The sequence below is a fragment of the Coregonus lavaretus genome (genome assembly GCF_964263955.1).
Source record: "Coregonus lavaretus genome assembly, chromosome: 9".
Lineage (NCBI taxonomy): Eukaryota > Metazoa > Chordata > Actinopteri > Salmoniformes > Salmonidae > Coregonus > Coregonus lavaretus.
In genome coordinates, this window is record NC_139996.1 from 25,828,629 (window position 1) to 25,845,595 (window position 16,967).

Sequence of the window (16,967 nt, forward strand, 5' to 3'; positions counted from 1 at the left end):
TCTTGACTCAGAAAAGGTTGGTGACCACTGGTCTAGAACAAGTTTCCCTATTGAGCCAGGGAGGATTAATGAAGAGGAAACCAACAGGATGACGTAACCAAGGGAAAAGATCACTGATCATCTCTGTGTATCAGCTACAATGGTCTGTCAAAGACATTTAGCTGATCACCATTAGCCTGCCTATCTAATAACAGAACTCTAAGGACTGTGTGATCCCAAAGCATAGTCTCACCACTGAACGGACGTTAGTATTCGATTACTTGTGTGAGTAATAATTTTTTAGAAAATAAAATTTTAACAATAAAAAGGTTTTGTCAAAAATGTATTAAATTGTCTATGTGACATTGACCATGTTTACATGCGCACAGTATTCCGGATAGCAGGTCATATCCCACTTAAGGTCTTATTCGGGATAAGTTATTAACATGCACCTTTGATATCCCATTCACGACTATCCCTGTATATCTTCAGAGAATAATGTTGACATATATACTGATATGGTGACTGAGTTTAGGAGATGTTGCACCCACTGTGACTATTAAAACCTACTCTAACCAGAAACCGTGGATAGATGGCAGCATTCGCACAAAAATGAAAGCGTGAACAAACACATTTAACCATGGCAAGGTGACTGGGAATATGGCAGAATAAAAACAGTGTAGTTATTCCCTCCGCAAGGCAATCAAACAGGCAAAACGTCAGTATAGGTACAAAGTGGAGTCGCAATTCAACGGCTCAGACACGAGACGTATGTGGCAGGGTCTACAGACGATCACGGACTACAGAAGGACAACCAGCCACGTCGCGGACAACAACGTCTTGCTTCCGGACAAGCTAGACACCTTTTTCGCCCGCTTTGAGGATAATACAGTGCCATCGACGCGGCCCACTACCAAGGACTCTGGGCTTTCCTTCTCCGTGGCCGACGTGAGTAAGACGTTTAAGCATGTTAACCCTCGTAAGGCTGCTGGCCCAGATGGCATCCCTAGCCACGTCCTCAGAGCATGCGCAGACCAGCTGGCTGGTGTGTTTACGGACATATTCAATCTCTCCCTATCCCAGTCTTGTGTCCCTACATGCTTCAAGATGGCCACCATTGTCCCTGTATCCCAGAAAGCAAAGGTAACTGAACTAAATTACTATCGCCCCGTAGCAATCACTTCTGTCATCATGAAGTGCTTTGTGAGACTAGTCAAGGATCACATCACCTCTACCTTATCTGCCACCCTAGACCCACTTCAATTTGCATACTACCCCAATAGATCCACAGACGATGCAATCGCCATCACACTGCACACTGTCCTATCCCATCTGGACAAGAGGAATACATATGTAAGAATGCTGATCATTGACTATACCTCAGTATTCAACACCATAGTACCCTCCAAGCTCATCTTTAAGCTTGAGGCCCTGGGTCTGAACCCCGCCCTGTGCAACTCGGTCCTGGACTTCCTGACGGGCCACCCCCAGGTGGGTAAGGTAGGAAACAACACCTCCAATTCGCTGATCCTGAACACTGGGGCCCCACAAGGGTGCATGCTCAGCCCCCTCCTGTACTTCCTGTTCACCCATGACTGCATGGCCAAGCACGCCTCCAACTCAATCATCAAGTTTGCAGACGACACAACAGTAGTAGGCTTGATTAGTGTGTATTGGGTATATGTTGTGAAATTGATAGATACTACACAGTAGAAAATGGGGTGTTAATATTTCAGAGTAAAGTTATTTTAACCCAGATAGAGTATTTTCAACATTTTTGAGAGTAAAGTTGCTCTATCAGTGGAGTTAAAAGTGAGTGTAAAAATCTGCAGATACGCAGTGACAATTTCAACTCTACAGCAGTGATGAATACCCGCCACTCTGCTTTGCTGAAGTTTGGCACGTACGTTGGTGGAGGAAGATTGCGAAGGAGTAGCTAGGCCACAGATATTGCTAGGTAAGTTACATCCCCGTTTTTTCAACAACAAACCGGTATTTTTTAACTTTACATAATTTTAGAGTTGTGCTGATGTCAAGGTCATATTTTAAGTTACGAGTTCCATGCGGCGGTCCCCCTTGCAGTGACCTCGTCATCAGCCAGCTAAATTAGCTTGTAAGTTCAGATGGTTGACAGTAATAACTGTTATATGATATACCCATGGAATATGTTTGATATTTTTGTGAATGGCTTGCTGTTTCATATGGCTAAAAATAGGTAACGTTAACTTAGCTAATCAGTTCGTTTGAAGGACACCACCGTTTGGCATGAGCGCAGATTGTGCTTGTCATGCGGTTAGCTAGCTTGCAATCAGTATCGGTAACTGTCTTTCTTTGTGTTGCAATATTTTCACGAATGAAGTTTGTCAGAATGGTAAATACGTAAAATAACGTTCGCTAACAACAAAACATTTATACAGATAGTATTGTTAGCTAACGTTATTGTATAGCTTCCCAGGCTTCCTTACACTAACGTTAACTGTTTTTTATAAAGCTATATATAACGGTAATGTTAGCATGCTTCTGATAGTTAGCCAGCTAATGTTGGTGTTATAAAACGCTAACTTAGATCACTGATTTGCATGACGGGTTTGTTTAACATTGCTTAACCATTTTAATGGTTAGCTACTGTTCGAACTAAAATGGCTAATGAGCTAGCTAACTTTGACACATAGCTAGTTATTTGGTAGCTAATGGGACAATGTGCCTCTAAACTTGAACTAGCCTACACCCATTTGCTGCAGAAAATGGCAGCTTAACGTTATATTCAACCAGCACAACTTTGTCTACTTCAGCCTTTGTAATTGCAGTGTAACGTCTAAGTAATGCATAGTGCATTGTGTAGCTAGTACTACTGAGATAAATGGATAGTTAGCTAACGCTTAGTTGAACCAGCACTAAATGATGATTTTGAATATATATTTTCTTTGTTAACAGAGGCAAAATGCTGTTGCGTGTTCAGCTCGGGGAAGAGCAGAAATACGTCAAGCTGTCTGAGCTGACATTCAATGCTTTCTTGAAAGAAGGTAGGTATAATAGGTTAAAGCAATACATATCACCCTAATGACAAAATAATACAGCATTAAGCTATTATCTTATGATATCTATTTAGGTCTATAGTCATTTCTGCTGTGCTTTATATTTTCAGTAACATAAAATCAGGTGCAGATCCTTGTCTTTCATCATTTTGTGAACACATGAGGCAACCTTAAGTATGAACTTGGATTCTTGTGAGAAGGGAATGCATGTTTTTCTTTTTTTTCTTCTTTTTTTAACAGTGTGTCTAAAATTCAACATACCAGAAAGCAGAAAGCCAGACATTAAGGTGTATGACCAGTCTGACACAGAAGTTGACTCAGATGTTTTTGAAGAATTAGTAAAGGAGTCACCTGGAACTTTCAGAATCATGCTGGGCAATGGACTTGGTATTCATTCATTCAATTAGTTTTTTAGTTTAAAGGCCAGAATGAGAACCTTTATTGTCTTAAAAATAACAGTTTATTATAATATGTTTCTATGTTTTGCACAAATTTCATAATGAACAGATACCTCTCATTCATCATCATGCTCGGGTACATCTGATGACACCATCATTCTGAATTTCACTGTGTGTGACGATGTTGAAGAAGTAGCGGCTGGCGAAGGAAGCCAGCCTAAAAGGCCATGCCACATAAACTATGAGGCAAAAGCAGTAAGTGGTGAACATTGCTGTTAAGTCCAATCTGAATGTTGTTTCATCATGTGACAGCATTACATATTGTTTTACAATTACGGAAAGCACATTTCTTTCCACCTATAGCTGATTGAAAAAATCCTAACATCAAAGCCTGGTGGTGAACGCATTATGCAAGAGTATGGAAAAACCAAATCTCTGACAGATGCCACCAGAAGACAGATGATCAACATACTTGCTGCTGAGATGACAGAAACACATGGGTAAGCATTAAGCATATAGATGGGCTGTAAAGAAACATTGTTATTATTTTCCGGTTATTAATTATGTAAAATGTGTTGTGCAATATCAATTCAGTGTGATGTTAACTTTGAATTCATATGCTAGGACATCCCCCCCCAAAAGTGTCAGAGTGATGTATGCACAGGGGATAGTAGCTTTGTTTCCCTATCTAGAAGACCCATACTCACAACATGGATATGTAAGTAAATGGGTTATTGCAACATTATGCACATATTCACTCTATGAAATGGGAATAGTACTCCTTTATAATTTATTTATAATAATATAGGATCATTACTACGATCCGGAGAGTGGTTCCGGATACCTTGCATGGCGATTGAAGACCATACAAAGAAAAACAGCAGAGGAAAGAGGTGCCTCAGTCAGCAAATCTCCTAAAGGTATGTTTTCTGATCAGTGACATGTAATTATAATGGTGACCTGTGAATTGTACAGAAAGGATTTCTTAACACTGTATTTTGTCTTAAGTTGGTGGGCCAGGCCGTGATCGTCAGCCCTTCACCTATGACAGAGAGCCATCTGATGAGGATGTGGAAGCAGCTATTGCTGTTTGAGACACTCTGCTGATGAAAACACTGTCCGTGAGAAGATGAAAATGACCTTCATATATCGGCAAGCAATGGTCAACGATGAAGCCAAATCATCAGATGTCTTCTCGGTCTTCCCAAGATTTCTGGACACACCAGGACTGGTATGACAACTTAATTCACTGCATCACCAAAAATATCCAATGAAGAATAAGGTAACACTCATTATTTCTGTGTTTGTGTGTTACATTGCAGATAGAACAAGATTTCAGACTTCTGTTTGGTGAGGCCACAGCCAACAAATTCTTGGAGAAGTGGCCAACCACTTTCAAAGCAAAAGTAATAAAGGAAAGCCATGGACTTGTATCCACCACAGAACTCTTGGATTTGATGCGCAATGCTGAGTCAGCTGCTGAAGTTGAGAATGGTATGAATGAACTGTTTTACTTTTTATGTGGATAATGTAGGTGTGCATTATATGTCCATAATGGTGCAAGTTGTGAATAAGAATGTTATGCTACGGCACAATGTTAACCAGGTTTTTATTTACTTATTTGTAGGCTGGGACAGTGACATGTCTGCCATCTTGCTGCTGCTACATTTGCTACCACCATCTGCACAAGGTAGAAAGAGGCCGGGAAAGATGTCTGCATATCAAGCTGTAGATCAGCTCATCAGATTTCAAAAGGTATGCTTAACAGTTGTTTAAAATATATATTCCATCATCTCAATCTTGTGCACAGTTTGAGGTGATCTTATCTATTGTCAGAGGTTAGTCACCAAAACAATTCTGTTGAATGTGTTTTTTTTGTAGGTTGGAACCAGTGTGCAGCAGCATCTTGACAACATCACCCAAAGCAGTCAGCCCTACCTTCTCGCCCAGGGATCCACACAGAGCAGCATTCACTCCTACTTCATTGTGGTTGACAAGCATGCTCTTCCATGCAAGGCAACAGGTTCAGTAGGAGCTTTTGACGAAGTCTTTAAAGCCCATTACGTATTTGGTACGTCATACAGTTCTTCCTTGAGCAGCTTTTTCACTTTTGTGCAAACAACCATCTATAACATCGACATGGGGGAAACAAAGGAGACTCCTAGAGTTGCTGAGTTGCGAGCAAGAATGGTGCGTTAGTTGAGATAAAACTATGAAGTGTTTTCTTTTCTTTGCAAAAGTGACCATGGAAGTCCAAACAACCTTGTTAAGCACCTTAAGATAATTCATGGGCTATGTACAGGCAGGACTCTTTTTCTGAAATGTGGTCAAGAAGGATGCTCACGTTCTTTTGGTAGCTTTTCTGGTTTTAGAAAACATCTTAACAAGTGCCACGGAGAAAGTTTAGTAGATTCTATAGAAGATGATCTTTCAGACCCTCAAAGTACCGTCAACACCAGTAATATTTCTCATGTTGAAGTGTCGACTGAATGTTTAGAGGCTGGGTCAGAGTTATCTTCGCCATACATTGTAAATAGTTGTGCAGCTGTTATTTCTGATCTAAAGGCAGCAGGTGTTGGTCAAAGTACAGTAAATACTGTAGTGATTTCCATGGAAGAGATTGTTCAAGATATTCATCAGCATGCTAAAGAAACAGTGATAAAGCATGTATTTAGTAATGAAAGAGAAACAGAAATGTGCAAGAAAGTTGAGGCGTGTTTTGAGGGGTTAGAGAATCCTTTCACAGTTCTAAATTCGGAATACAAGCGATCAAAATGTATGACTGCCAAGTGGGAAATAGTAGAACCAGTTGAATGTGTGATTGGTTCAAGATTTGACACAAGACGAAATAAAAAGACTGGAACATATGATCAGGTAGTAGTTCAAGATAAATTCATGTATATTCCAATTTTATCTACACTGCAGTCAATATTTAAAAGTCAGTATTTTGCAGAAATGTTGCAAAGCTCAGCTACCAGCAACTCTAGACTGAGAGATATTTGTGATGGATCTTTTTTTAAAAGTCACCCCCTGTTCTCAACTGAGAAGCAGACAATACAGGTCCAGATGTTCTATGATGATTTTGAGGTCGCCAACCCATTGGGTTCCAAGCGAGGTATTCATAAATTGGGTGGAGTATATTTTACTTTAAGAAACTTCTCTCCAAAATGGAATTCTTTTTTGGCTAACATACACCTGTGCGCCTTATTTCATACTCAAGATGTTAAACGATATGGTTTTAGTGAAATTTTTGCTCCCATTGTTCGAGACATTAAAGTGTTAGAGAGCGATGGTATTGAGATTCCATTATACAGTGGTTATGTACGTGGCACTGTAGTACAGGTAACAGGTGATAATTTGGGTTTGCATAGTTTGTTTGGTCTTGTGGAGTCTTTCAGTGCAAGGTACTGTTGCAGGTTTTGTTTAGCAGAAAAGGAGGACTTTCAAACAGAATTCTCTGAAGATTCTTCCAAAATAGTTTTACGCACCAAAGATATGCATACTGCTCACTGTCAAGAAATGGCTTGTAATCCATCCCTTCCGTATGTTTTTGGTGTGAAAAGGTCATGCATATTAAATTCATTGAGGTATTTTCACACAACTGAGAACTTCTCAGTTGATGTGATGCATGATGTGTTAGAAGGGGTTGGCCAGTACGAATTGAAGTTATTATTTCTGTATTTGAATGAAAAACATGTTACATCAGGAGAAATACATTCAAGAATACAAAGTTTTGATTATGGTTTCAAAGAGAGAAATAACAGGCCTGTGACTGTTAATTTAAGTGAAGGATCTAATGATCTGGGACTGAATGCAATTCAGTCCTGGTGCTTACTTAGGAATGTTCCTCTTATCTTTGGAGATTTGGTAACTTCTACTGACCAACACTGGGGCCTGCTTCTTTTATTATTGCAAATAATTAACATTATATTCTCGCCCATGTTATCTCAAGGTCTATGTGTATATTTAAAACATTTGATTGTTGATCACCATACACTGTTTAAGAAGTTGTATCCTCAGAAAAAACTTTTACCAAAGCACCATTTTCTTATCCACTATCCCCGCTGCATCCAGAAAATAGGGCCTGTACTTCATAGTTGGTGTATGAGGTATGAAGGCAAACATAATTTTTTCAAAAAACAGCTTAAATCGTTTAAAAATATTACCAAAACGCTGGCAAAAAAGCATCAGAATCATATGGCATATAGTTGGCGAAGATCAACAACTTTTAGTCGGTTAGATATTGGTCCAGGAAAAATGGTGGCTTTAAATATGGTAAAAGGAGGTTCTGAAATTGCTTTGGCAATGCAAGTGCCCAGTAGCATTCAGGTTATGAAGGTTAATTGGGCTAAACATAATGGGTATGTTTATCGCCCACACTTGGTTATCTGTGGCGAAGTTGACTCTGAAGTGCCCTTGTTTTATCAGATTGAGTCAGTTCTGATAATGTGTGAAAAACTGTTACTACTCACAGTGCCTTTAGTTACAGTAACTTTTCAAGAACATTTCCATGCATATGAGGTGATCAGATCAAAGCATGATTTAGTTTTTTTTCATGTCGACAACCTGCACTACCCTAGACCTTTTGACATACAAAGGTCATATGGAGGAAATGACACAGCTCTCCTTGTTGTGCCATATTGCTTTCTCTGGTGAACATTTTTATGATGTTATACTTCTGTCATAGACAAGGCAATGGGTGTACAATGTAAATTCACGGTCATTGAAATTATACTTTTTTTTTTCAATAAATGTGGGTGCTCTCATCTTGTATTATTGTGCTTTGTTTTATTTGATAGTATTGATATTTCTATAATTCAGTAACACTACATCATATGATTTAAATAAAAATAAAAAAAACACTGTAGAGAAATGAAAAGTAAATATCATTACACTTTAAAGTGTCATTTTTTAAAGTAAAATTGTAGTTGACTTAACTCTATACAGTGTAATCATATTACTCTCAACAGTGTGATTAAACTACAGTGTTAAATATTTTGACACATTTCATTGTTATTTTTTTACACAATATGGAGTAGAATTAACTCTAAAAGTTTTACACTGACCAAAGAGTACATTTTACACTGATTTTGAGTGGGACCAAATGTTATCTGAAACAGAGTTAAATTCAACTCGATAGGAGTTAAATTAACACTTCTGTTTTTACTGTGTACTTGTTAGATATTACTGCACTTTCGGAGCTAGAAACACAAGCATTTTTCTACACCGCAATAACATCTGCTAAACATGTGTATGTGACCAATAAAATGTGATTTGATTTGATCCGGCAGGTAGCTTAGTGGTTAAGAGCATTGTGCCAGTAACCGAAAGGTCGCTGGTTCTAATCCCTGAGCCGACTAGGTGAAAAATCTGTCAATGTGCCCTTGAGCAAAGCACTTAACCCTAATTGCTCATGTAAGTCGCTCTGGATAAGAGCGTCTGCTAAAAAATAACGAGAGGTGAGTGTGGTTTTTTTCTCTACACAGAGTAAAAATTACACAATCAAAGCCACACCCTCATTATCATATTTCCCAACATGCTCTATGGCAGGTTGATTTATCTGGGTTTTTTCTTGAACATTGATTGATTGATCTTATGCTACACAAAGATAAATAACATACCTTTTTTCTAAACTAATCAAATCTGTTAGTAGTTGGACTTATTGCACCCGTTAATGAGATGGTTGTTCAGTTTAGATGCTTTAGGTTGTCTCATTTATCAATCTTCCCTACTCTGGCTGTCATTCTGAATGCAGGTTATGGGTGATTCAAAGTTCCAATTGTTGGATATCCTCACTCTGGCTGGATTCCAATAGGTATTACACATCACTTTGCAAGCCAGCATAATGTGACTTGAAGGCCTGATGTAGCCTATAAACCAGGAATTTCCTATCACCGCTGTGTTAGGGTATAGCTAGGCCCTCAAATAAAGGCCTTATGATATACTGTATGTAATGTATTGTCATAAAGAGTTTAATTTTAAAGGCTAATGAGGCTGGTGGAACCGTTCATAGACGGCTCTAGGAAGAAAACTTCAAAGATAAAAGGGTTCTCGGTAGAACCTTTCATAGAGGGTTCTAGGAAGAACCGTTCATAGAGGGTTCTAGGAAGAACCGTTCATAGAGGGTTCTAGGAAGAACCGTTCATAGAGGGTTATAGGTAGAACAATTTACAAGGGGTTGTATGAAGAACCCTACAGAGGGTTCTAGGTAGAACCATTTACAAGGGGTTATATGAAGAACCCTACAGAGGGTTCTAGGTAGAACCATCTGCAAAGGGTTCTACCTACCACCAAAAAGGGTTCCCCTATGGGGAAAAACCCAATAACCTTAAATGGCTCTACTTAGCACCTTGTTTTCTAAGAGTGTACCATGACATTTGAAATTCTTTATTAAATAAAACAACAACATTTTAAATGTAGTTTTTATGACGTGCGCCCCACAAAAAATACATACCGGTAGCCTACACACGTTTCACGCGTGTAGCTGCTTGTTTTTGTCGGCCAATCAAAGCTGCACTACAGTCAGAGTTTCCATGTGTAGCAAGTGACGTGAGAGATCAATGCAAAATGTAATAATGTTAGATTAATTTGTATTTTAAGAATAATGACTAAAGGATTTCACCCCAAATACAGTATAAATGTGTGAACTGTGTTAGAATTATAATATATTGTCAACCTACTAACAGAGGGGGGCGGGACTAAACATTCCAGGGTGAAGGGGACTGAGAAAACGGGTTACAGGGGGCCTCCTAGAGGTGGGCGGAGCAGGGTGCCTTTGTATGTCGAGGTATAAAACAGGAGTGTATGTGTTTTGGGCGCCAGAGCTCTCCATGAATAAAAATACAGATAATCCTTGTTGGTTGTGGACCTTGAATCATTTATGATTCAAACCAGAGCCTTACAACCTCTGGTAATGATTCAAGCTTAGGTTGAATTAGAGATAGAAATTCTCTTGACAGTGTGGTCCTTTGAGCGGAGCTTAAATACGTCTTTGTCATTCTAGAAACACCGAAACCGTGCACGGGCGGATGATTGCATCCGTGGAGAATAGTCCTGGCCTTCGACGTTAAGGTAATAAACAGGCCGGTGATGACTCTTATGAACGATAAAGACGTTAACGAGTTTGAAAAAGCATTTAAATCCAAACTGCAAGGAAAAGGTCAGTAATTTTTATTCATGGATTTAGTTGAAATGATTTGAACTTGTATAAGAATAGTGATTCTTGTGGAGGGCAGAGAATAGTTACCAAAATCGCAAAGGAGAATAATTCTGGGAATTATTACTAAACAAGGAGGGTCCGTAATTGACCCTAGGTAAATAGCTATTACCAAAATAATCTAGTCCGAAATGACCCGGGGTGAAAGGCCATCACCAATGTAAACTAGTTTTTATTGAGATTGTACTGGGTACAATATTACGATAAACAGGGAAAGGGATGATTTTTGTCATGTGCTATGGATACATAAAACAGGTAAAAAGTCGCGTAAACAACTGGGGATTTGCTATAACTCTGTAAACTGGAGTAGTTACGACCTCTAGGTTACAAATAGGTTTGGCAAATGATTGTATAATGTTGTGTACGTGTGAGATTTATGAATCCATCGGAATACGTGATAATTGTTTCAAGGAAGGAGCTAAAAATAAAATAAAAAACTCTGGGTTAGGGGTTAAATAATTTTAAATGGTTAATTACAAAAGCAGATCATACATTGGCTCAAGAGACGCACTAAAATAATAGCTTCTAGGAGAATAATTCTGGGAATTATTACTAAACGGGGGGATTTCTTATTTTTCCACCATGGGAAATAAATCTTCTAAAGAGGTCCGAGAATTAACGGGGGATGAAAGATATATGTTAGGAAGAGATCGAATAAATATGTTTTATGGATCCATTTGGGAGAAGAGGTATAGATTTATTGGGCATCTAGATTAAAAATGTGAAGTTATGATTGCATGTAAACTGTGGAACGGATTTGAAAAAACTGCGAGGGGAGGGGCTAGAGACAGCGAGGGTCTTTTTTAAGCGCGAAAGTGCTTTAACGGTAACAAAGGAATATTTAACCATCGTGACTGCAGGTGTAAAGAAAAGGACAGTTCGGAGATAGGACAGTCTATTTTTTTGGTTCAACGGGTAAAATGTTTGAAAAAATGATTTGTGTCAATTAAGAATTGGCTAAAAACACCACGAAGCGATTATTTGAGAGGTACCTATAAAATTCCAACGATGCATATGTATGAACTTTCTCACTCAAACGTAGATGTACGTCATGAGTAAGAAAGTAGAGAATATTTACATTTGCATTTTTGGTCATTTGGCAGACGCTCTGGTCCGGAGCGACTTGCAGGATGCCTTGCTTGGGGGGCACATCGGCAGATTTTTCGCCTGGTCGGCTCGGGAGTTCGAGCCGGCGACCTCGGTTACTGAGACGGTGCTCTTGGTTACTGGGCTACCAGCCGGCGGAGATGAGTTTAAGGTTGTGCCGTTGTTTGATTAGGTGATAAGGTTATGTGATAAGGTTTAATGGGTAATCAGACCATAACTAAAGTGGTTATAGAAGTAATGTATAAATAGTAGAGAACCAATAGAGGGTTGCATTGAACTATTATGTTGTGTTGGGCATTTGAATGGCATAAGGTGAAATATGTGTGTATGAGGGAATTCAACGGCGGGTATGAATGATAACCGGATACTACTTAGTATTTGGTTGGTTAAATGCTGAATAAAAGATTTGAGCCGTGGTTATGGGGTAACTAGGAAGACGCACTTATTCAATGGGGAATGGGTGTAGGGAGAGAGAGTTTTTACGTGTATTAAAAGTTGCATTAGATAGCTTTAGTAGTATTATAGATAGGTCTATGAAAATATGTTACAAGTACGAATGAAATTATTTCCTAAGAGGGAAGATTGTAGGGAAGTTTCCCGCGCCTCCCCCATAATGTAGGAAGGAGCAGGAGAGGGGGTGGAGAGGTGAGAGACAGTACATAGTTCAGATGGTAGGAATGTCATTAAGTGTATGCTTATCAACGATATCAAGTATTTGTTTTATTGATTGGGGAGGAATCAGAGAGAACGGTTAAAGAGATTGAATAGCAAACTGAAATGGGTTAGCGGGAAAATACAAATAGTTGGAAAATTTTAGAACGATAATTTATTTTCGTTACGGGGAAGCAAGTGGCATTGGCTGTTGTGCTGGGGAAATAGCGCCAGCCTGTGGTGGGTTCTGGATTTGTTATAAAGAAACGTATATTTTAAACTAAAGTGATGGAATAGACTACAATTATAACATCAGAAAAAGGGCACAATATAATTCGTAATAGTTATTACAATTATTATTGATAGTTATTGCAGTTATTATCATTGATTCAGTAATGATAGAAGGATAGTGGAGGAAAGGCAAGGGATTAATCTCATTTAGGGAAATAGGGAGAGTATGAAATATTAGGGAGAAAATACCATTAACTGAGGGAACATTTGATGTAACCGTGATTGTATTGGCTAAAAACTGAAATATGACATTTACAAGGGGGACAGGAACAATAGAAGGGGAGACAGATTTTCCTAGGGGGTTGAACAAATAATTGATAATGGATCATTTGAAATGAGATCACATGTAGCAGATTTAGGGTAATCAATTAAATAATCATTGGATACTCGAGGAATTTTGGGTGGTTTTATGGATTAGTTATGAGGAATTAGATTGATACAAACATCATTGATGGGTTAGGACTGGGGATATCTGTGTCATGTTTTGTGTGTACTACCATCTTTAGATTACTGATGGTAATTGAAGGTTAACAAAATGTATAACCAGGAGAAAGAATGTTGCTAAGGGGGAGGGGAAGCAGTAGTGAAGTTATAAAAGGGAGCTACCAAATTAAGCTGAGCCTGGCTATCTTTGATTGTTGTTTTTCAATTGGGTTTTTCAAATAAAGAAACAACACACCCAGCATGATGTTTATAAAGGGTTGTTATGTTGAATTTAGGGGATTTTCAGCAGTTCATGGGTGGTGTTTACTATGCTGTAGGATGGAACGGTTTGTTGGGGGATAATTGAACCTAAATTAATGGAATAAGCTGCAGTAATCAGAGGAATGTACAATCTAAGGCGAGACAGCTATTGCCTAGACCATTGATTTAGCAATAGGATCAGGTAGATAGGGACTAGATAATTTTTTTTGTTGATGAAGAATGATGAGCTTTTTGGTAAGGATAGACTGCTGAAAAGCTTGGGTACTCCATTATGTACTGCATACGGGTAAATTAAGTGATCTTATCTATGGGAAGGCAATGGCGGCCCATGATAAAATCATTTGGAACTCTAAGGAGGCATACATATATCAGGGATGTTACCCAAATGGTAGAGAGTAAAGAGGGATATGACATTGGTCGTGATTTAAAGATGATGTTTTTTTTTTGGGTGGGCTATTAGAGATAACTGGATTAATCACGAACATAGAGGTTTTTATTCTTTGTTGCTAGGCAGAAGACTTAGGTGACCTAAATATGGACTTGTCATGTCCAACAATCAGTCTTCAGGTCAAGCCCGGGAGAGCCGGGGTAGAACAGAGTTTGAACTAAACATAAGTGTTTTTACAAGATAAGAGATTGATTGATTGGATTACTAATTGATTCTGAACTGAATGAAAGTCGAATTTAGCCGCCATAAAGACAAAGGAAGTGGGAGGAGCAATAAAGAAGCAAAAGACAATCAAAAAAATGAAAGGCATGGCAATTGGTTGATAAATTACCTAAGGTAATGTTTAGGTAGGTGGTAATATTGACACATGAGCAGAACTATGTGTCAAGAGGGGGGAAGAGGCTAATTGTAGCATTAAATAATATACGAAGGAGAGGACAAAATACTTTATTTTTTTTAATTATTTTTTTTAGATACAGTCTAGAAAGAGAATGCAGTCAGAAATTGTTAGATTAATCTGAACATGTGTGAAGATAGTTTATTAACCACACCCGTATGTCAGAGGTTTTGTGCCCCACAGGTGAACTAAGGGAGAAGGTGACCCACACTATCTAACCAGGTGACTGGTGAGCATCTAGTCACTAGAAGGAAAACTGGAAGCAGGCCTGTTGGGAAGGGCCCTATCAGGTTATATTGGTCACCACCTTGGCCATTAGAATAGCAGAGAAAGGAACCTGGGTCCATGTTACCCACTGCAAGAGGTAAGACCACATACAAGCACCACTTAGCACACACAGAGTTGGAGAGCAGAACTAGACCAATAGGGTCCGGGGATCACCTCTGTCAACGAAGATCTCCTACCCCGACCTATCATCACTGTAGTGTGTTCTTAGGGTGTGAGTATCGGGTGGTACCAAGCAGAAGGACTAAAGGCAGGAGAGGGTTGGACGTCCAGATGGAGGATAAGAAGGTATAACGATATCCCCACAGAGATGGTAGTAACAATAGTAAAGGTCACTAAAGAGGACATGAAAATAACTTACTGGGCTTACGCGGACGAATACGGATGGGATACATCCCTTTAGATCAGTAAAGGGATGACGGAGTCAATTCGACTAACCCGTCCACTGTGAAAGATTTTCTCCTCCAAGAATGGAACCAAGGGGAAGTGGAGGGGGTCCCTGATGAGAATCTCTAGTTAAAGTGGATGAAGTACACCGCTAGGGCCTTGGGGAGACCAATTGTTATGCATGCTCCATTGGGCGACCGACAATGTTGACCGCCCCAATGCCAAAGGCAATGTTTATTAGACTGTGTATTAGACCTGGGGTCCAATCAAAAAGAGCCAAATTGCACAGGGATTGAGCTGGCAAAATTGACATACTCGGCCAGCCCACCTAGATTCACTTTAACTCCTGGCAAATACCAGTGTTACAGACATAGAAATGGCACCCGTAACTTGGGTGATTTTGATGGCTGTAAGGAGATAATTAATGGGACTGATTTAGATAAGGAAGGGAGGGGAAAAATTAGGAACCGTACCATCCCTCTGACTGATGTGTGGTGGGCATGTACTAACAAAGGGAGCATTCGACAGACATTACCAGAAGGATGGGTGGGTACTTGTGCACCAGTATTGTTGGTCCAAACCTGTAAGAATTAGTCATCAAAGACCAGTGACAGGAAGAATAATCAGGAGGAGGAGAAATATAGGTCAGGAAGGAAGTAGCCCAATTTGATAGATGGTATAGGCATCCCCAGGGGTGTTCCAGACTAATACAAAGCTATGAATCAAATATGGGAGGGTTTTACCACAACATTTTTCTGGTGGGTGACAATAAACAAAAATATGGATTGGATAAATGATATCTATTACAACTAACAACGATTCATTGACCAGACTAGAGATGCAGTAAAGGGGATCTCCGAGCGATTATCCGCCATCCCGCTCATAACCCGCCATCCCGCTCGGTTGGTTCTAGATCAGGCAGAAAGGGCCGGTGTCTATAGAATGATAAGCCATTGTTGCACATTTATCCCTAACAACACCACACTGGATGGGACAGTCACCAGAGCTCTTACAGAATTAACTGCACTAAGTGAAGAATGAACTGAGAACTCAGAAGTTAGTACATCGTGGATAGGGTGGTTTGATGAAATATTTGGTAAATGGAAAAACATAGCAGCCACCATCTTAGGAGCGGTCAGTGTTTGTATGGGTATTCTTGTATTATGTGGTTGTTGTCTTGTTCCCTGTGTCCAAGGATTGGTGAATCAGAAGTTGTTGAGGTGCAGTATCTGAACAATGATGAGAGATGGACTGACTCCGGACTCTGACCAGGGAATGTGAAAAAAAAACAATCCTCCAGGCTTAGTGGATGACGAGGATTTGGACCCTGAAAGACCGCAATTGGATGAAACGTTTATTAGTTCTGATGTGATCTCTGAGATTAATCATGCTTGTAAAATACATTTATCCTGAAGGTGAAGATATTTAGTCAAAGGGGTGGATTGTTAGATTAATTTGTATTTTAAGAATAATGACTAAAGGATTTCACCCCAAATACAGTATAAATGTGTGAACTGTGTTAGAATTATAATGTATTGTCAACCTACTAACAGAGGGGAGCGGGACTAAACATTCCAGGGTGAAGGGGACTGAGAAAACGGGTTACAGGGGGCCTCCTAGAGGTGGGCGGAGCAGGGTGCCTTTGTGTGTCGAAGTATAAAACAGGAGTGTATGTGTTTTGGGCGCCAGAGCTCTCCATGAATAAAGATACAGATAATCCTTGTTGGTTGTGGACCTTGAATCATGTATGATTCAAACCAGAGCCTTACAACCTCTGGTAATGATTCAAGCTTAGGTTGAATTAGAGAGAAATTCTCTTGACAAATAAACATTATGGAATTAAAAGTTAGCTAAATGAAAAGGAGTGGGCGACAACGAACAATCAACACGTAGGCTGTTGTTTAATCTGAATGGAGTTGTTATTTATTAACAAGGACGAGGAGCGCAGCATATTGTAGCCTCAATTAGCTAGCTAGCTCCCCCGCCCCCTGCTGTAGCAGCAGCTCAGGTTAAAAACATATGAAAAAAAAATATTTTGGCTATCTGGATATCAGAATTGTTTTGGGAC

At 39.4% G+C, this 16,967-nt stretch overlaps 1 protein-coding gene and 1 long non-coding RNA gene across 2 annotated transcripts; both read left to right on the forward strand.

The window, feature by feature from the left end:
* Nucleotides 1-1,702: 1,702 nt before the first annotated feature.
* LOC311135307 (uncharacterized protein) lies at nucleotides 1,703-4,506 on the forward strand (the record flags this gene model as incomplete). The annotated part of the gene is made up of 8 exons (XM_084169257.1): nucleotides 1,703-1,936; nucleotides 2,914-3,002; nucleotides 3,255-3,401; nucleotides 3,522-3,667; nucleotides 3,776-3,912; nucleotides 4,037-4,130; nucleotides 4,221-4,332; nucleotides 4,421-4,506. The coding sequence occupies exons 2-8, from the start codon at nucleotides 2,921-2,923 to the stop codon at nucleotides 4,504-4,506; spliced, it is 804 nt and encodes a 267-aa protein (XP_084025383.1). The 5' UTR covers nucleotides 1,703-1,936; nucleotides 2,914-2,920.
* Nucleotides 4,507-4,594: 88 nt separating this feature from the next.
* Nucleotides 4,595-5,634, forward strand: LOC311134934. The gene is made up of 4 exons (XR_014613724.1): nucleotides 4,595-4,643; nucleotides 4,735-4,906; nucleotides 5,040-5,167; nucleotides 5,294-5,634. It is a non-coding gene; the product is annotated as an uncharacterized lncRNA (long non-coding RNA).
* The last annotated feature ends 11,333 nt before the right edge of the window (nucleotides 5,635-16,967 follow it).